This window comes from Coregonus clupeaformis, chromosome 23, assembly GCF_020615455.1.
Source record: "Coregonus clupeaformis isolate EN_2021a chromosome 23, ASM2061545v1, whole genome shotgun sequence".
Taxonomy (NCBI): Eukaryota; Metazoa; Chordata; class Actinopteri; order Salmoniformes; family Salmonidae; genus Coregonus; species Coregonus clupeaformis.
The window spans coordinates 26,396,730-26,417,864 of record NC_059214.1 but is presented as its reverse complement, the minus strand read 5'-3'; the positions used below and the strand labels follow the sequence as shown (position 1 = coordinate 26,417,864).

The following is a 21,135-nucleotide window of genomic DNA, read 5'->3' as shown; positions in this document are numbered from 1 at the left end:
ACTGCAGATATTTTTAGATAGTGCTTGCATGCGCCAGAAGAAGAGCCAGTGTTAATGGGCCCTCCCCGGACTGACATATCCTCCTGAGCACAAGACTCACTGCCTTGATTAACATAGCAGGGCTGCTGGTTCAAACAGATATCCCCTCACCCGCACTCATCTCAATCTATCACTCCTCCCCTCGCTCTGATTCTGTCTCTCTCTACCTCTCATTTTCTCTCTCCATCTCACACTCTCTCTACCTACCTTCCTCACCCAATTTCCTCTATTCCCCAATTCACCCTCCCTCCCTCTATTCCTATCAACTCACTCTCTCTCGGCCCGTTTCCCTCTCTCCATCTCTGTTCTTACAACACGGATCAAGGCTGGACTCTGGGCTAGGCTGGGCTGTCGGTCTGTACTTCCTGCCGTGGTAATGTGCAGCTAATTGGTCGTTTTCAGACCAGTGGGTACATCGCACAGCAGCTGTTGCCGCTTCGTTGCCATGGAGCAGACTTAAAAGACTTAACAGCCCTTCTGCTCCACTGATTACAGGTGTCGGCTCCAAATCAGAGAGAGAAACCACTAATTTACAAACCGATACAGCAAATAAGGAAAGGAGAGCGAGAGAGAGAGCGAGGAGAGAGAGAGAGAGAGAGAGAGAGAGAGAGAGAGAGAGAGAGAGAGAGAGACTGTGAGGGTGGAAGTGTATTTTAATTCATTCAAACATTGTAGTATCACATTGGATATGTGCAGATTGTGGATTTAATATATAAAGAAAGAAATTGTAAGAAATGGTAAGGGCTAAGTCTGAAAAAGTGCTAATTCTGCTCTCATAGCTGCCAGTGCATACTTTATCTAGTTGTCTACCTAGAATGTTAATCTCTGAACAATTGTTTTGATTCTGCAACTTTTTTCCTGTTGATGTTTTTGATGTTTACCGCAGCATCAATCTACAGAGGTGTAGGAAAGGTTGCATTGCCTGGCAACAGCGAGATGAGACTATTCCGGGATTAGTGTCATAAACCTAGTCAGTCTTTTCTCTGCTTCCTTTTCCTCGCCTTAACCTCAGCAGCTCTTGCACTCCATCACATGGGCAGGTGAAACAGAGAGAGGAAGAGGCACAGAGTTCTTTGACGTCACAGGCACAAACTGGGGCTATAAAAAGACACCTGCCAGTACATACAGTATAAAACATGGTAAAGACTTTGAGAAAAGCTTCTGAAAATACCGGTTATATATTGCCGTATGAGTCTGTGTGTGTGTGTTAGTGTGTGTGTGTGAATGCGTGCACATGTGTGTGTGTGAGGGGGGTCACTCACCACTTCTGGAAGCAGCTTGGTGGCCAGGTCATGGATTGCTTTTCCCAGAATACACAGGGAGGACAAGATGAAGACCACCCCAAGGACCACGCACGCTCTGTGGACAGACGGAAACCAAGTCTTAGGGCTTCTTCCATTGTCATCCTCCAGTAAAATCGGAAGCAAAAATCGGAAGCAAAAACATATTTTTAAGTTAACAAATTGCCTTGCAGTTTTGTTTAGCTGCATCTCCCCATGGTACACTTAAATATATATATTGGTTCTCCAGGGAACCATAACTGTTTGTGAATGCTATTTTAACACAGGTGTAATCAGGCATAGAGAGGCAGGGGAGATCTGTTCCAATGAAATAAAAGTGAAAAGCGTTTGTTCTTTGGGATCCTGGCTACGGTTCCAGCAGCAGCTTCACAGTTCAGCACTTTGGCACCAGAGAAAGATGTTTGTGTCCTCCGCCATTACTTCTCCATTTATCTCTCGTTTGACACTTCCGCAAAATGTCTTTATCCATCCATCCATCCCTCCCTCCACCTCCATCCCCTCTACAGCAGGCAGGCATAAGATGGATGGTAGATGGGCGGTGTTGTCCTTTATCATTGTAGCACCTGCAGTGCTGAGGAAGTAGCTGTGACAAGCCAGAACAAGGCCGTCAACCAGGAACAAGATGTAAACTAGGACGAACCCCTGTATTACTGTGGAAGATATACCATATCATTGTACACTGGGAGAGATATACTGTACCTGGATGTGGCTGCCTGGGTTAAAAATACATTTAATATGTCTCAACAGCTCAATACTGTAATGTATGAGACACACTGATATAGATTCAAGGCAAAGGGAATTTATAAGGCAGGTTTCTGAAGATAATAACCCAGTAGGCTACTAGGGGAGAGAGAACTGTTGTTATGGTGGTATACAGGGAATGTTCTAATTGGGAACACCATGCAACCTGTATGTTCAATGAGATGAATATTAATTTTGTGGCAGTTTTACTCACATGTACTCCCTATGGGCAGAGTGGACAGCTGCGGCATTGCTATAGCGCCACAGCACGATAATTGAAGATAGCACGTCCAACGTGGCGTCAAACTGTAAAGGCAGACAATCTGCTATTAAGTCTCCAGTGGGGATACATCAAATAACAAAGTATGTAGTACAATACATTCAGGAAAACACTCAACTCTAGTCCCACCTCCCATTCCCCCCTATATAAACTCCATATACTCTACTAACAGACTAGGCTGGTTATTGAACAGTAAGGATAAACATCCCCATTAAAATCTGTAAGGTTTAAGCTAGAGATATCTGTTGTTTTTTGCATTGGATGCGTCTCAAATAACCGCATCTGCTGATGTCGCACTTACGCATCTGCAGTGAAAAGTAACAGAGCTAGAGCGGTGTTTGTCAGGCCATGAGACATCCCGAAAATCGGTCTTCTCACAAAATTGTCTGGAGTGTCCGAACGGTTTGGCCTACAAACTATTATTGCCTTAACAGCTCGTCATTGGTTAATTAACATCCATGTCTAATATGCTGACTCTCTCTAGTAACCTGTCCTCCTTTAGCTGACATGGTATGCTAGTGCTTTTATAGCATTCTAGAGCTTCCCACAGTATCTGTGGGGATATTTCTGTTATCACACAGTGTTCTGATGTGCTCTCATGCTTCCCTGGCTGTTACCAAGGAAACAATGGCAGACAACTTGTGTCTGATCCCAACCAGAGTTAATAAATTAACACCGTGACTTTATGACTAATTAATAAGTATAAATGGAACTCACTGCAAATCCAAAGGCTGATGCGCTATGTCTCATGAATGAAACAGCTAGAGAGAAGAAAGAGAGAGAGAGTGAGAGAGAGAGAGAGAGACACAGAGAGAAAGAGAGAGAGAGAGAGAGAGAGAGAGAGAGAGAGAGAGAGAGAGAGAGAGAGAGAGAGAGAGATAATACATTAATGTAAAAGTAAAGGATTCTGTCAGCAAAAGTAATGATAACAGCAACATCCAGGTAAATATTGCTCTCTCAAACACACACACACACACACACACACACACACACACACACACACACACACACACACACACAAATCATTTTTATTATGTAATAGTTTATGGTTTTTCAGGTTCAAAGATCAAAACACTGATAACCTATTCTGTTTGTACATAATTCATATTATCAGCACACCTTAAAGAGTAGCTTGAATTGGAGCAGAATTATTCAGAGATTAGCACTATACTGTATTAATCTCTGAGCAAAAATGGTTTGTATTTAAACAGCTATAATCCTACACAGGGAAGGTTTGAAAGGCATAGAGGATAAAGATCTGTTAACACATTCCATTTGATTTCTCCTCAATACGGGATTGTTAGAGTTGAGAATGTAATAGAAGATTATCCATCAAAGCATCTTATACATTAGTAGCATTTGACTCATCAGGCACTTAATGGTTATAATAACAAGCTTTATTAATCTGATTCTGGCCCACATTCTCCATATTCTCTCCATCCGTTTCTGTTCCTTCTGTCCTTGTGAAGCTAGGGGCTTTTACGTTTCCTCTGTGATGCGTTCGTTTTCAGGGTGGTAACAGTCCCATGGGGCGCCCGTCGCTAGGCAGATCACCATGGAGACGGGCAATCTGAGGGCGAGCTGAGCTGGAGGAGAGTTTCAACAGGGCTTTTATCTCAGTCTCTCTATCTTTGATCCACCACTCAATGGCTGCCATGGAGGCTATGATGTGACCTCTCTGGTCTAGGTCTTAAAAGGATTAAAAAGGGTCTGTGGCGTAGGGTACCATGGTGACAGACAGACCCATAATGCATGATGGTAAGACGCTCTGGCAGACTGGCACCACATTAGAACTACCAACTACCTCTTATCTCCTCAGTCAACACTGTAGACCGGGTCGATGCAAATAACACAAACAAACAAAAAGGGATCTGCAGGACAGTCTGACAGTCCAACAGTCGAGTGAGAGAGAGGAACAAACAGGCCCACTCCTGGTGACAGCTGGTCTGCTAGCTACGGCAGCGGTACAGCGTGAAGCAGGATGAGTGGATCTGCTAGCTGTACTGTCAGCATCCAGTCCTCTACAGGGAGCCCTTAGGTTGTTCTCTTCCCAGGCTGTCTGGAGGCTGGATCAAGGCATCAGGACGTCAGCCAACACAGCCTGCCAAGGCCTGCCAAAGCTCCGCACTCTCTTCTCCCAGACCAGGGATGCATCCCAAATGGCACCCTATTCCCTATATAGGGCCCATAATATTAGTCTGCCCTGCAAGCACAGCACCCACACTAGCAGACAGACTCACTACCATTGGCACTGAACCATGCTGCCACATACATAAAGGCACTCACTCACTGCAGATACAGAACCCAGAGCAAGGCGAGCAATATAGCAGGTCACTACAGGGATTCTTATCATTAGCCTTGCCACTGACTACTGAATTTCTGACCAGCACAGCAGTTAGCCTATAACAACAGCAATTGTATATTTGTTTCAGCACAAAGTGGGATCATTAATCCATGCATTCATTTCCACAGAGAACACACTGTGTGGGGTAATGAGGAGGGGCAATAGGGATACAGCGACAGGAGAGGCTTCCATGATGGTGAAATGGGTCAGGGACCAGGGTAAGCCTGTAAATGTGACTGTCTACATTCCAGAGCAATGACCATGGGTGAGGGGAGAGGAGGAGAGGGAGGGGTGGGGCTAGTGTGGTGGTTGATGGGGCGAAAAGGTATTGAATCCTTTTATCCAGCCAAGGAGACAAAGAAACATCCCTCAGTATTTACCGGAGGTATAAATGAAAACGTCAGTCTCGCTTGACAGACTCATGAAAACATAAGAGATCTCTATTCTCTGTTGTTGGTATTAATGCTAGTGATTAGTTTACCCAGCTTTGCTTTCAGAGGCGGTCGGCGTGTCAGAAAATAAACCCGTTCCGTGTTTAAACAGAGAGCGATGGCAGCGCTACAAAGCTTTGGTGTAGAAGATCTCTTTGTGATTTATGATAGGAGATGCATGGAGGAGCACTCAGCACTCGGCTGACACCACACATTTATCAGGGAGCCAACCATGCCTGACAAGCAGCCCTTTAGCTGGGGAGAACACAGATTGTATACAGATACAGATTAAGATGTTTTTATAGAAGATATAGGATGCTTCTGTTGTTGGCATGATAATCAACATATTCACATCTGATTAACTACTCCTACACACAATGTATACAGTGCATTCGGAAAGTATTCAGACCCCTTCACTTTTTCCACATTTTGTTACGTTACAGCCTTATTCTAAAATGGATTAAATAAATAAAAATTACTCATCAATCTACACACAGTACCCCATAATGACAAAGGAAAACAGGTTTTTAGAAAGTTTTGCAAATGTATTAAAAATAAAAAAACTGAAATACCTTATTTACATAAGTATTCAGACCCTTTGCTATGAGACTCGAAATTGAGCTCAGGTGTATCCTGTTTCCATTGATCATCCTTGAGATGTTTCTACAACTTGATTGGAGTCCACCTGTGGTAAATTCAATTGATTGGACATGATTTGGAAAGGCACACACCTGTCTATATAAGGTCCCACAATTATCAGTGCACGTCAGAGCAAAAACCAAGCCATGAGGTCAAAGGAATTCTCCGTAGAGCACCGAGACAGGATTGTGTCGAGGCACAGATCTGGGGAAGGGCACCAAAAATTTTTGGCAGCATTGAAGGTCCCCAAGAACACATTGGCCTCCATAATTCTTAAATGGAAGAACTTTGGAACTACCAAGACTCTTCCTAGAGCTGGCTGCCCGGCCAAACTGAGCAATCGAGGGAGAAGGGCCTTGGTCAGGGAGGTGGCCAAGAACCCGATGGTCACTCGGAAAGAGCTCCAGAGTTCCTCTGTGAAGATGGGAGAACCTTCCAGAAGGACAACCATCTCTGCAGCACTCCACCAATCAGGCCTTTATGGTAGAGTGTCCAGACAGAAGCCACTCCTCAGTAAAAGGCACATGACAGCCCGCTTGAAGTTTGCCAAAAAGGCACCTAAAGGACTCTCAGACAATGAGAAACAAAATTCTCTGGTCTGATGAAACCAAGATTGAACTCTTTGGCCTGAATGCCAAGCGTCACGTCTGGGGGAAACCTGGCACCATCCCTACAATGAACCATTGGTGGTGGCAGCATCATGCTGTGGGGATGTTTTTCAGCGGCAGGGAATGGGAGACTAGTCAGGATCGAGGGAAAGATGAACGCAGAGTACAGAGAGATCCTTGATGAAAACCTGCTCCAGAGCTCTCAGGACCTTAGATTGGGGCGAAGGTTCACCTTCCAACAGGACAACGACCCTAATCACACAGCCAAAACAACTCAGGAATGGCTTTGGGACAAGTCTCTGAATGTCCTTGAGTGGCCCAGCCAGAGCCCGGACTTGAACCCGATCGAACATCTCTGGAGAGACCTGACAATAGCCGTGCAGCGACGCTACCCATCCAACCTGACAGAGCTTAAGAGGATCTGCAGAGAAGAATGGGAGAAACACCCCAAATACAGGGCTTGTAGCGTCATACCCAAGAAGACTTGAGGCTGTAATCGCTGACAAAGGTGCTTCAACAAAGTACTGAGTAAAGGGTCTGAATACTTATGTAAATGTGATATTTCAGTTTTTCTTTAATTTTTTATGTCTAAAAACTTGTTTTTGCTTTGTCATCATGGGGTATTGTGTGTAGATTGATTAGGGGAAAAAACAATTTAATAATTTTTTGAATAAGGCTGTAACGTAACAAAATGTGGAAAAAGTCAAGGGGTCTGAATACTTTCCGAATGCACTATATATCATTTTGTGTGGAAAACAGAAGATGATGTACGGTATACAAGGTTCTGCATTTCATTTGCTCATTTGTTTTGTTCTCATTTTGTAGAATATTGTACCAACAGTATTTTCACAGGCCTAAGTTTAATTGGACTGTGACTCCTCACCTTTAATGTCCCTTTCTTCTCCATCTCCTCAGGATCAACTGTCCCCTCTCTAACTCACAGACAGCCTCTCTCTCTATCTTCAACACTGATCAGAAAAGTGAGACTGGGTATTTCCATAAGTAAGACAAATAGCAGCTGAGCTCTCAGCGGCAACTAAACACATCTAATTTTTCTGCTTAATTTCTCAACATGTCAGACACACATACAGTAATGTGCCATACCTAGAAATCTGGTGATATACTGCACACACACACACACACACACACACACACACACACACACACACACACACACACACACACACACACACACACACACACACACACACACACACACACACACACACACACACACACACACACAGACACACAGACACACAGACACACAGACACACTGACCGACAGACACACACACACACACACACACACACACAGAGCATACTCAAGAATCAGTCAGCTTTTTCAGATATATTACTGTATATTGAGTCTCATTTTAGTACTGTAATGACTACCTTTGCTAAGAAATTGATTTGGGACCCTAAACACCTGCAAAGATAACTACAGCAGTAATGTTCTAATTATGAGCCTGTTATGTAAGGACTGGGTGGACGCCAAACCAAAGCAGGGTCGTTTAGTTGGCAGGAGTGGCACTGCTGAGCCCAGGGTCGCAAGATGCTACACTACACTACAGCAACTGATCTCACATCAGTTCCCACTGCTTACTTCAAGACATTAAAGCACGGAGAGGACCTGTAAAACTGAGAGGAAGTGGCATGGTGGAAAGATACTGTGATGAAGGCAGCTTGCTGTCGAATGTATTGTATCTGAGCAACATAGTGTATAGCTACCCTCTTTCTTTCTTGGTGGAAAGATAACCATGCTCCTCCTATTAGACAGTGCTCTCCTTTCTAGAGAGTGCTTCTGGTTTGGAACCCAGTCCTAGTACTTTGAATTAACCCCAGGGTCTGGATAAATCCCTTCAGGGGATCAATACAAAATCTACTAGAACAAAATAAATTGCTGTCAGCCTTGTCACAGACCCCCCAGGGGACCAGCATTACGCCTCGCCATGAACTGTGATTCACGCCCCTTTAAACCCCAACTCCACTCCTCTTCATTCAAAACCCATCATTCACCCTGCTATGACAAATAGCTCTGACGGAGACGCAGGAATCATTTGCGGCTAATGAGAAATGTAATTACGTTCCCTCTTCCCTCTTCCCAGGGGCGAGACCCAGATTCCGGGGTGTGAAATTGAGTTCCGGGGCGGCGTGATGACAATAAGGAGGGGAGTAGAGGGGTGGGGCAGGGGTGATGACAATAAGGAGGGGAGTAGAGGGGGGGGCAGGGGTGATGACAATAAGGAGGGGAGTAGAGAGGAGGGGCAGGGGTGATGACAATAAAGTAGGGGAGTAGAGGGGAGGGGCAAGGGTGATGACAATAAGGAGGGGAGTAGAGGGGAGGGGCAGGGGTGATGACAGTAAGGAGGGGAGTAGAGGGGAGGGGCAGGGGTGATGACAATAAGGAGGGGAGTAGAGGGGAGGGGCAAGGGTGATGACAATAAGGAGGGGAGTAGAGGGGAGGGGCAGGGGTGATGACAATAAGGAGGGGAGTAGAGGGGAGGGGCAGGGGTGATGACAATAAGTAGGGGAGTAGAGGGGAGGGGCAGGGGTGATGACAATAAGGAGGGGAGTAGAGGGGAGGGGCAGGGGGTGATGACAATAAGTAGGGGAGTAGAGGGGAGGGGCAAGGGTGATGACAATAAGGAGGGGAGTAGAGGGAGGGGCAGGGGTGATGACAATAAGGAGGGGGAGTAGAGGGGAGGGGCAGGGGCAGGGGTGATGACAATAAGGAGGGGAGTAGAGGGGAGGGGCAAGGGTGATGACAATAAGGAGGGGAGTCGAGGGGAGGGGCAGGGGTGATGACAATAAGGAGGGGAGTAGAGGGGAGGGGGCAGGGGTGATGACAATAAGTAGGGGAGTAGAGGGGAGGGGCAGGGGGTGATGACAATAAGGAGGGGAGTAGAGGGGAGGGGCAGGGGTGATGACAATAAGTAGGGGGAGTAGAGGGGAGGGGCAGGGGTGATGACAATAAGGAGGGGAGTAGAGGGGAGGGGCAAGGGTGATGACAATAAGGAGGGGAGTAGAGGGGAGGGGCAAGGGTGATGACAATAAGGAGGGGAGTAGAGGGGAGGGGCAGGGGTGATGACAATAAGGAGGGGAGTAGAGGGGAGGGGCAGGGGTGATGACAATAAGGAGGGGAGTAGAGGGGAGGGGCAAGGGTGATGACAATAAGGAGGGGAGTAGAGGGGAGGGGCAGGGGTGATGACAATAAGGAGGGGAGTACAGGGGAGGGGCAGGGGTGATGACAATAAGTAGGGGAGTAGAGGGGGAGGGGCAGGGGTGATGACAATAAGGAGGGGAGTAGAGGGGAGGGGCAGGGGTGATGACAATAAGGAGGGGAGTAGAGGGGAGGGGTAAGGGTGATGACAATAAGGATGGGAGTAGAGGGGAGGGGCAGGGGTGATGACAATAAGGAGGGGAGTAGAGGGGAGGGGCAGGGGTGATGACAATAAGAAGGGGAGTAGAGGGGAGGGGCAGGGGTGATGACAATAAGGAGGGGAGTAGTGGGGAGGGGCAAGGGTGATCCACAAAGCCCTCCTGTAATGCCAGTCAATGATCTTGGGAGAGTCCAACTTAATTGAGGAGGGTAATCTGAAATCATATAGCATCTCTTTTCTAGGCAGTGTTGTCAGATACCAATACATAAACCCCTTCTGAGGGCAGAGAGAGAGGCTGAGCTTGAGAATACAGCAGTAATATGTTTTGTGAGGTGACTTTCAATGGCTATCAATTAATATGTGAAATAAAATAATCTGCTTGGCAAAAGACTCCATGAATTCATCCAATTTGCCATGCAGAGACTGTTAGCTAGCATGGTTGTTCCATCAGTCAGACTAATGAGGATGCTCTGAGGCTGATTACTATAGCATAGGCTTATTACACTGTATCTCACTGATGACATCCTACATCATTTTAATCTAGTTTAAATGGTCCACAGGTTGCAATTGATTAACTATGGAAATTCAAGGAATTTGAAGCCAGTCCTCTTGGCGGTTAAGAGAAAACGTTCAAAAGAGACTGGATATTAGAGTAATGCCACTCAGAATGTAACAAGCTTCACCACAGTGAGTGCCATTCTGATTCCAGGAAAACTCAGTGTGTTACCTGTCCTTTGAAATAATAAGGGAAACAGACGATCATCTTCCGCAGAGGCAGACTTTCAAACTTTCGTGGAAATGGGATGCTCTAGAAATCACTGGCAGTCAACTCCAAACAATGAATATTCAGATCCCTGCGGTGTGTGTGTGTGCATGCATGCTTCTGTCTGTACTAGTGCATGTCTGCATGTACTGTATATAAGAGGGAGGTTGAGAACAGTGTTGTTGAGAGAGGTTAGCTATGGTTTAGTCCTTTATCTTAGTTCGTTGGCTAATTGTCTCATGGTGCAGCAGTAGCTGGTTTAAACAAAGCCCTTGGCTCCCGGATCTTTTATTCTTAATTAACAGGCCCTTATAAGACCTCTGAGCCTCCCACTGCAAGACCATTCAGACCTCTCCCGTTTCTCCCAAATCACCCCCCTATGTCCTCCCCTTCCCCCCAAAACATCCCCCTCTGTCCTGCCCTTCACAGAACCTCAGAGCAGCAGCCCAGTTGAAAAGTAGGCACATCCAACATGGCTTTCCCCCGCTGCTCAACTGCAATATGTTGTGTTTAATAATTCAGGACCTACAGCACTGGGCCGCTTCGCTCTGGCTGAGAGGACCGCTCCAGTCCTGCAGAACCAGGAGAGGAACGCACCTCCCTCTCTCCCCCTGCCTCCCCCTCCCTCTCCCTCCTTCTGCCCTGCCTCCCTCTGCCCTTCTCTCACTCCCCCTGCTTCTCTCTCCCCATTTATCCTCTCTTCCTCCCTCTCCCTCCCTCTCGCTCCAGTCCACACTGGCTCCCCCAGCCTCCCCTTCGTCTACAGCACCTCTCAGGCCCTCCCACATCGATTTCAATGCAAACGATTGATTCCTTCAGTAAGGGAAGTGCCACCTGGGATTCGGCTGCCTGCCTGCCACTGAGGCTTCTGTTGTTATGATGAGTGTTTGTGTCAAGAAAAGTGGGGTGCAGGCACCTGGACTAAAGCATGGCACAAATAGACATTACAGGAGACAGTCCTTGGTGGTATCAAAATTGACCCACAACCACAAAACAGACATGGAAAGTGTTAACATTTTTATATTTAGAGGGAAAACGGTCTCCAGTGTGTCAGTATCCTCATTCTCTTCACAGCTCTGAGAGCCATCATGCTGTGTGTTGCTGAAGGACATCTCAGCACATTCTCTCACGAAACACCAGCTGAGTGAGCTGAGTGTGAAAACACAGCATAGCAGCACCAAACAACAGCATCACTTTTCAAGGTCCACCAGGCTGTTTTGTTCACTAATTGTCTGCAAAGGCTTACTGCACCAAAATTACAATAAATACAAACCCACTCACCGTTGATTGTAGTACTAATTAAATCCTGTGAGAATGCATCTGCCTACTGTAGTCTGCATACATTTTACAGTATTAGCTTTAGTTTTGGCTAACTGAAAATAACTGCTTTGTTTTCTCTTATTGCAAATCCATGGAGTAAGCTGGCAAATTATGGTTATTTCCCTTTGAAAAGCATATTTGCACTACTGAAGACTTGCTGGTGAAGAACTGAGGCCACTCTACAGAATCTGACTGATATGATTTACATTGAGCCGTGGGAGGGCGCAGCGAGACGCCAACAGAGGAACAGCTTAATTGGGAGAATTCAGGACAAATATGATGGAGATAAATAATTTATGTGTGTTTTCTCAGACTGGTTTTAACAGGGTTGGCGTGTTATGCTCGACCCATGCATTTTCCACCACAAAACACCAGAAAATGTCCCAAAATAGTAGAACCAGCTCACCTGCTATGATTTCACTATTTCACTATATATATATATGTTTTGGAAACATTGCACATCTAATAGTGAAATCATAGCAGGTGAGCTGGTTCTACTGGATTTTACATTATATATATATATATATATATATATATATATATATATATATATATATATATATATATATATACAGTACCAGTCAAAAGTTTGGACACACCTACTCATTCAAGGGTTTTTCTTAATTTTTACCATTTTCTACATTGTAGAATAATAGTGAAGACATCAAAACTATGAAATAACACATATGGAATCATGTAGTAACCAAAAAAGTGTTATACAAATCAAAATATATTTTATATTTGAGATTCTTCAAATAGCCACCCTTTTCTTTGATGACAGCTTTGCACACTCTTAGCATTCTCTCAACCAGCTTCACCTGGAATGCTTTTCCAACAGTCTTGAAGGAGTTCCCACATATGCTGAGCACTTGTTGGCTGCTTTTCCTTCACTCTGCGATCCGACTCATCCCAAACCATCTCAATTGGGTTGAGGTTGGAGAATTGTGGAGGCCAGGTCATCTGATGCAGCACTCCATCACTCTCCTTCTTGGTAAAATAGCCCTTACACAGCCTGGAGGTGTGTTGGGTCATTGTCCTGTTGAAAAGCAAACGATAGTCCCACTAAGCCCAAACCAGATTGGATGGCGTATCGCTGCAGAATGCTGTGGTAGCCATGCTGGTTAAGTGTGCCTTGAATTCTAAATAAATCACAGACAGTGTCACCAGCAAAGCACCCCCACACCATAACACCTCATCCTCCATGCTATACAGTGGGTAATACACATGCGGAGATAATCCGTTCACCCACAACGCGTCTCACAAAGCCACGGCGGTTGGAACCAAAAATCTCAAATTTGGACTCCAGACCAAAGGACACATTTCCACAGGTCTAATCTCCATTGCTCGTGTTTCTTGGCCCAAGCAAATCTCTTCTACTTATTAGTGTACTTTAGTAGTGGTTTCTTTGCAGCAATTCGACCATGAAGGCCTGATTCACACAGTCTCCTCTGAACAGTTGATGTTCGGCAGGTAGCTTAGTGGTTAAGAGCGTTGTGCCAGTAACTGAAAGGTTGCTGGTTCTAATCCCCGAGCCGACTAGGTGAAAAATCTGTCGATGTGCCCTTGAGCAAGGCACTTAACCCTAATTGCTCCTGTAAGTCGCTCTGGATAAGAGCGTCTGCTAAATGACTAAAATGTAAATGTAAAATGAGATGTGTCTGTTACTTGAACTCTGTGAAGCATTTATTTGGGCTGCAATTTCTGAGGCTGGTAACTCTAATGAACTTATCCTCTGCAGCAGAGGTAACACTGGGTCTTCCTTTCCTGTGGCGGTCCTCATAAGAGCCAGTTTCATTTTTGCAAGTGCACTTGAAGAAACTTTCAAAGTTCTTGAAATGTTCCGGATTGACTGACCTTCATGTCTTAAAGTAATGACGGACTGTTGTTATTTGAGCTGTTCTATAATATGGACTTGGTCTTTTACCAAATAGGGCTATCTTCTGTATACCCCCCGTACCTTGTCACAACACAACTGATTGGCTCAAACGCATTAAGAAGGAAAGAAATTCCACAAATTAACTTTTAAGAAGGAACACCTGTTAATTGAAATGGATTCCAGGTGACTAACTCACGAAGCTGGTTGAGATAATGCCAAGAGTGTGCAAAGCTGTCATCAAGGCAAAGAGTGGCTATTTGAAGAATCTCAAATATAAAATATATTTTGATTTGTTTAACACTTTTTTGGTTACTACATGATTCCATATGTGTTATTTCATAGTTTTGATGTATTCACTATTAGTCTACAATGTAAAAATTTTTACAAATAAAGAAAAACCCTGGAATGAGTAGGTGTGTCCAAACTTTTGACTGGTAGTGTATATATTTAAAGGAATAGTTTCACCATATTCAAATGAAGCAACGTCAATAACTGTTCGTCGGGAGCTTCAGGAAATGGGTTTCTGTGTCCGAGCAGCCGCACACAAGCCTAAGATCACCATGCGCAATGCCAAGCGTTGACTGGAGTGGTATAAAGTTTGCCGCCATTGGACTCTGGAGCAGTGGAAACACGTTCTCTGGAGTGATGAATCACGCTTCTCCATCTGGCAGTCCGACGGACAAATCTGGGTTTGGCGGATGCCAGGAGAACGCTACCTGCCCCAATTCATACAGCCAACTGTAAAGTTTGGTGGTGGAGGAATAATGGTATGGGGCTGTTTTTCATGGTTTGGTCTAGGCCCCTTAATTCCAGTGAAGGGAAATATTAACGCTACAGCGTTCAATGACATTCTAGACGATTCTGTGCTTCCAACTCTTTGGCAACAGTTTGGGGAAGGCCCTTTCCTTTTCAGCATGACAATGCCCCCGTGCACAAAGCGAGGTCCATACAGAAATGTTCTGTCGAGATCGGTAGTGGAAGAAGCCCTGACCTCAACCCCATCGAACACCTTTGAGATGAATTGGAACGCCGACTGCGAGCCAGGCCTACTTGCCCAACATCATTGCCCAACCTCACTAATGCTCTTGTGGCTGAATCGCAGCAATGTTCCAACATTTTATGGAAAGCCTTCCCAGAAGAGTGGAGGCTGTTATAGCAGCAAAGGGGGGACCAACTCCATATTAATGCACATGATTTTGGAATGAGATGATCGACGAGCAGGTGTCCATATACCTTTGGTCATCTAGTGTATTTGTGCCCAAAGCATAAATTGGATGAAAAAAAACACTTCAAACACCCCACCTCAAACTTTGATCTCAAATAGAAAATGTTTGCCATTTCCTCATAGAGGATGAGCTGGCCAATCAGTCTACTCACGTGAATATGTTTAATGACCGGTATACGCCCACACCATTCTGTTGTTGGGGTAACCCATGCCATTCCAACAGAAAAGCTGCTTTTTAACATAAGGAAAACTATTTCACTAATTCCGTAATTAATTATAGCTCATATTTCATACAAATCTTGAAACACTGCACAGTTACTTTAAAATATCAAAGGGGGCAAAATGCACTAATTTTGTGGAAGACCCAGTTGTTAAAGTGTTTTTTTAGAGGCTTACAGGGCCACAGAAAGTCTGTGACGTTGCTCTGCTGTTACTATATTAATCCCCCATGTGGAATTACTCACACACACACACACACACACACACACAAACACACACACACACACACACACACACACACACACACACACACACACACACACACACAAAGAAACACACCCACACAAAGAAACACATTCCCTTTGGGCTAACTCAACTTACCCACCAACATATTAAAGGCCAAACAACATTACAACAGTGTTTACTAAACCAATGTATTATTATCTTTCAAATCCTTAAGGACTCTTATTCGCCAATAGCAAGAACTGACACTGCCGCAGCCTGATATCAAACAGCTTATGATTCATTATTCTGGATAACTGTAGGGTAATTAAACATTCTGGAGATAGATAGAGAAAAGCATGAGTGATGTACACCTCTGAAGACTAGACAGTGTGAGAACAGGCTATATCTGTTTGGTTCCTATGTTAAGGCCATTGAGTGCAGAGCTGAGTCTGACAGCTGCCTGGTGCATGCCTTGTTGTGGCTGATGTGAAAAGGTACGCTTTGTATCCAGTGCTACCTTGGCATGTCTAATCTGGGTTGATCTATTGAGGTCACTACAGCAGCCTAGTGTCGTCTACTCCCAGCTCCATGTAGGTTCCATGGTTCCACAGTGCCTCTTGAGACCAGGCTAACTAACTGACCGGCTATAGATTCACCTGAACTTTTTCATGAACAACATGATTCATCTAGGCTCTGATTACACACCAGGGCCAGCAGTGGTCCTCCACACTGCACCTGCTCCATCCTAACCCTCCCTTTACAGCCACACAAACAAACACACACACACACAGTCACACACACACACACAAACGCACACACACAGTCATACGCACACACACACACACACACACACACAAATGCAAACACAAACCCACACATCTTTCCCTCTCAGCTCAGCTTCAGATTCATTAGGGCTACTAGCTAACTGACAATTGGTTGTTTATTTAATCAGGTAATGAGTCTGATGGAAAAGGATATGTTTGTAGCCAGTATCATTCCGCGCCTTTCTCTCCACAGGGTTTTTCAGACTGTCAGTAGGCACAAATGTGTCTTTCACCTTCTGCTGGGTTTGACTCCTCTCTGTCACTCACCCACTGAAGGGTCAATAGCAGCGTCTGGTTACCGGCTGGCTGACCGCCGCTGGCAGATACACGGAGTGCAGCGGCCCTTGAAGACGTTTAGACAGTTACTGTCTGCCAGCTCTCTGCAGTAATGCTCCCCTTCACACAGACACAGAGACTCTGGTGAGTTTGTTATTTTTATAACAACACATGTAGGTTGTGGAACATCTCACAGAGAGAGCCCAGTGTGTGCTGTGCAATCTCTCTCTCTCTCTCTCTCGCTCCCTTCTCTCACTTTCTCTCTGTTTCTCTTTCTCTCCCTCTCTTTGTCTCGCTCTCTCCTGCACAGAGAGCCCAGTCTGTGCCTTCTCTCTCTATCTACTGCACCCACAGACACATTGACTGCCTGTGTGTTCCAGCTCATTTGGCTTAACAAGAGTGAGTTGAACTGAGCAATGATTGTACTGATAAACAATAGAGGTGTTACGGAACCCTGTAGTGGCCAGCATGACCCATGGAGTAGTAGTGCGTAACATGCAGAAACCATGTGAGCTTTTCACATGGTCGTACAGAGGATTATAGTAGTTCACTGCATTCCTGGAAGGTTCATTGTGACTCTTGTTCATTCCCAGTGTAGCCTACATGTTGACCAGGAACATATCAGCTGAGTACAGCTGTATGAGTGACTCCAGTGGTCTGATGACCAGGGCTGTGCACACCTGTCTTTTTATCTGACCCTGGTTGATTTGACTGGGTCTTTGTGTGAGCAGGGATCAAAGGATGTGTCAGATACATACAGTGCCTTCAGAAAGTATTCAGACCCTTTGACTTTTTCCACATTTTGTTACGTTACAGCCTTATTCTAAAATGGATTAAATACTTTTTTTTTCTCAGCAATCTACACACAGTACCCCATAATGACAAAGCGAAAACAGGCTTTTAGAAATGTTCAGGTCTCTCCAGAGATGTTAGATCGGATTCAAGTCCGGGCTCTGGCTGGGCCACTCAAGGACATTCAGAGACTTGTCCCGAAGCCACTCCTGCGTTGTCTTGGCTCTGTGTTTAGGGTCATAGTCCTGTTGGAAGGTGAACCTTTGACCCAGTCTGAGGTCTTGAGCGCCCTTGCCCGATTGCTCAGTTTGGCCAGGCGGCCAGCTCTAGGAAGAGTCTTCGTGGTTCCAAACTTCTTCCATTTAAGAATGATGGAGGCCACTGTGTTTTTGGGGACCTTCAATGCTGCAGAAATGTTTTGGTACCCTTCCCCAGATCTGTGCCTCGACACAATACTATCTCGGATCTCTACGGACAATTCCTTCGACCTCATGGCTTGGTTTTTGCTCTGACATGCACTGTCAACTGTGGGACCTTATATAGACAGGTGTGTGCCAAATCATGTCCAAACAATTGAATTTACCACAGGTGGATTCCAATCAAGTTGTAGAAACATCTCAAGGATGATCAGTGGAAACAGGATGCACCTGAGCTCAATTTCGAGTCTCATCGCAAAGGGTCTGAATACTTATGTAAATAAGGTATTTCTGTTTTTTCGCTTTGTCATTATGGGGTATTGTGTGTAAATTGATGAGTGGAAAAAAATATTTAATCTATTTTAGAATAAGGCTGTAATGTAACAAAATGTGTCAAGGGGTCTGAAAACTTTTCGAATGCACTGTATGTGTGTTACATGCATGTTACGTCAGAGGCTTAGTGTTAATGAAGTTCAGGGAATTCTTTTGTTTAGAGATTAATGTAATTTCACAGTTGTTGTACAGTCAATACCACATCACCTGACACATACACGCATGTATGTGCTTAATGCACACACACCCTTCCCTCTAATTTATTTGTCTGTTATTACAAATCAATTGATGCTGCTTATACTAATTCATCTCCTCTATTTGCAGTGCTCCAGATGGCAAATTAGTGAAATAAAAAGACTATCTAAATCAGCACCAAGCAGCAGTACTTGTTCAGTACTGAATTGATAGAGATGCATCCTGCAAGCCAGGCTATCAACAAGATTTCTATAGCCTCGTCCAGCTCACTACATTCCGCACAGTGTTTATTGACACAGTGAATTCTCTGTCCAAGTCCCTAGAAAGTAGGGCGCGCCAATGGTGCTTCGCGATCCATCACCCTGGACCACTGAAAAGCAGAAAGCTGTTTACATTGTCTTTCCTTAGGACGATTAGGGAGATAAGAGCAGTCAGTCCAACCCGTTGGGGATAGGAGGGGTGGGGGAAGAGGGTTGTCTTTGATTTGCTGAAGAAAAGTATATTTTTGACAGGACACAGTCAGACTGACTGGTCCATGGTGGGAAGAGTAGATGCCCAAAGTGACTGTGTACTGATCAAACTTAGGTTCTAAAGTGATAGTTCACTCCAAGATCAAGGATTGGCAGATATTGGCAGACATTTTCGTTTTTAAAAAGAAGATAACTATTGGTCATCCTGAATAGTCCCCAGACAATGTAGTGGATCTCTCAGCAGAAACAATGTTTCGGTCAATAGAACTTTATCAGCATGCCAGTGTCGTGCCAGCCCCGGGAGCAGACAGTGCAGAGCCTCTCCTGAGAAGGGCTGTGTTTGGGTTGGCTCAGAAGAGGAGGAAGGCTGGGCTGGTCTAAACCTGCTGGTCTACATCATCCTTATATTTTTAGACTGAGGGGAGCTTTGGGGCCCGCTGCTGCTCTGGCTTTTAGTGGCAAGAAGCAGCGTTGGAATACATTAACTTGGTCAGTCACTGTGTTTCCATAGCAGCTAACCCAGCAGTGTTTCGCTACTGACGTGCATCAGGGCCTCGTTCTAAGATGTATCCTAAAATGGCCGCCGACATGTCGCTGTTACCCCACGACCAACGTTTTGAGGGAATATTGACGTAACATAGCTAAATCAACAGTATTTGATTTATTGAGATGTCATTCAATCAAAAGAGAGACACATGTCTAAGGGTGATAAAAGTAAACTGTATTAGGAGGCATGATTCTAAACTGTATTAGGATTGATTGATTGTTTGATTGATTGATTAATCGATATTAGGATGGTCTCTAATGGGGCAGAAGGGCAGGTAACTCTGTGGACAGCACTGGACAGCCCTGCTCAGGTTATTCTCTGGGCAGGCTGGTCTGTTGATGGGTAATGAAAAAAGCCAAGGTGCATATCTGCTGGGGCCATAAACAGTCATCCACCCAACCTATAAGCCTCATACAATTGTGAAAATACTGTGACTGGATGTCACAATTCTCACACAAAGGCAGAATCCATAGCACACATTATCTTTCTACAACCACCATCAAACCTCATTAATATCACATGTAGCAAAGTATGGTAAATGGACATCCTTGGTGGACATGTCTTAATGTAACCACACAAAAGGAGGCTTCTTGAATGGTGGGGTACATACAACCCACTGGGCACACACTGGTTGAATCAACGTTGTTTCCACATCATTTCAATGAAATGATGTGGAACCAACGTGGAATAGACGTTGAATTGGCGTCTGTGCCCAGTGGAAAGAGAGCTCTGTGTGTCTCTCATAGAATGATTGGAATGATACAAAGTGGGGGCCTCGTTGTTGTTGTCTTGCATTCTGATTGAGTCTGGCCGACCTTGTAGAGATACTGATTCAGAGTTACACTGGGTAATACATGGGATTAATTTCATGTGCAAATCGAAGATGGAGGTCTGCATTTTGTTTTGGGTTTCACTTTAAATCAATTCACACACACACATAACACACACACACCTCAGAGAGGCTGTATTTATCAGCTTTTAAGCAATGTGCAATTTTGACAACAAATTAGGTTTGAGTCAGACTAATGCACAATGAAATCGAAACACAGAGTCTAGTTGGGGAGATACGTAGAATATATTTCAGGCAACTTTTTCAAGGACATAAACCTATGTTTTTTAAGCAGTAATTAATTGTGAACATTTATTGAGGTAAATATACACTAAGTATACCAACACCTTCCTAACACTGAAGAGTTTTTACAACACACACTCCCTAGTCTCTACTTGAATAGAGGTACTAATATTCAGCATTGCTATTTATATCATCAACAAAATACAGTGACCTTCCCCATGGCTTTACGAGTATGATGTTGGCTGAATCTGCTCTTTTGAACCAGTTCATATCAACCAAACACAGGAGGGTGAGCATATCAGGAAGCCTTGATGAGCATATCAGGTGCTGCCATTTGAGTAGGCCTACCTCACAACATTACAACAAGTCAGGCTTCATTTTTATCAATATCATACAAATCATTTGGCCTACATGTAGTAAAAGCAAATTGCGACTGAAATGTGGGTATAATATACAGCTGCGGAGGAAATTAAGAGACCACTGCAAAATTTTCAGTTTCTCTGGTTTTACTATTTATAGGTACAGTGGGGAAAAAAATATTTAGTCAGCCACCAATTGTGCAAGTTCTCCCACTTATAAAGATGAGAGAGGCCTGTAATTTTCATCATAGGTACACGTCAACTATGACAGACAAAATGAGAAAAAAAAATCCAGAAAATCACATTGTAGGATTTTTTATGAATTTATTTGCAAATAATGTTGGAAAATAAGTATTTGTTCAATAACAAAAGTTTCTCAATACTTACTGTTTTGTACTGTTATATACCCTTTGTTGGCAATGACACAGGTCAAACGTTTTCTGTAAGTCTTCATAAGG

The 21,135-nt window shown here is 44.5% G+C and overlaps 1 protein-coding gene across 2 annotated transcripts in view; it reads right to left on the bottom strand.

The window, feature by feature from the left end:
• LOC121536239 (transmembrane protein 163) overlaps window positions 1-21,135 on the bottom strand; it is an 84,417-nt gene that overhangs the window by 9,708 nt on the left and 53,574 nt on the right. For both annotated transcript variants that reach the window (XM_041843507.2, XM_041843508.2), the window contains exons 3-5: window positions 3,079-3,122; window positions 2,296-2,387; window positions 1,302-1,398 (exon numbers count right to left, since the gene is read on the bottom strand). In XM_041843507.2, coding sequence (XP_041699441.1) covers window positions 1,302-1,398; window positions 2,296-2,387; window positions 3,079-3,122 — 233 coding nt within the window. The remainder of the gene's footprint in view (window positions 1-1,301; window positions 1,399-2,295; window positions 2,388-3,078; window positions 3,123-21,135) is intronic.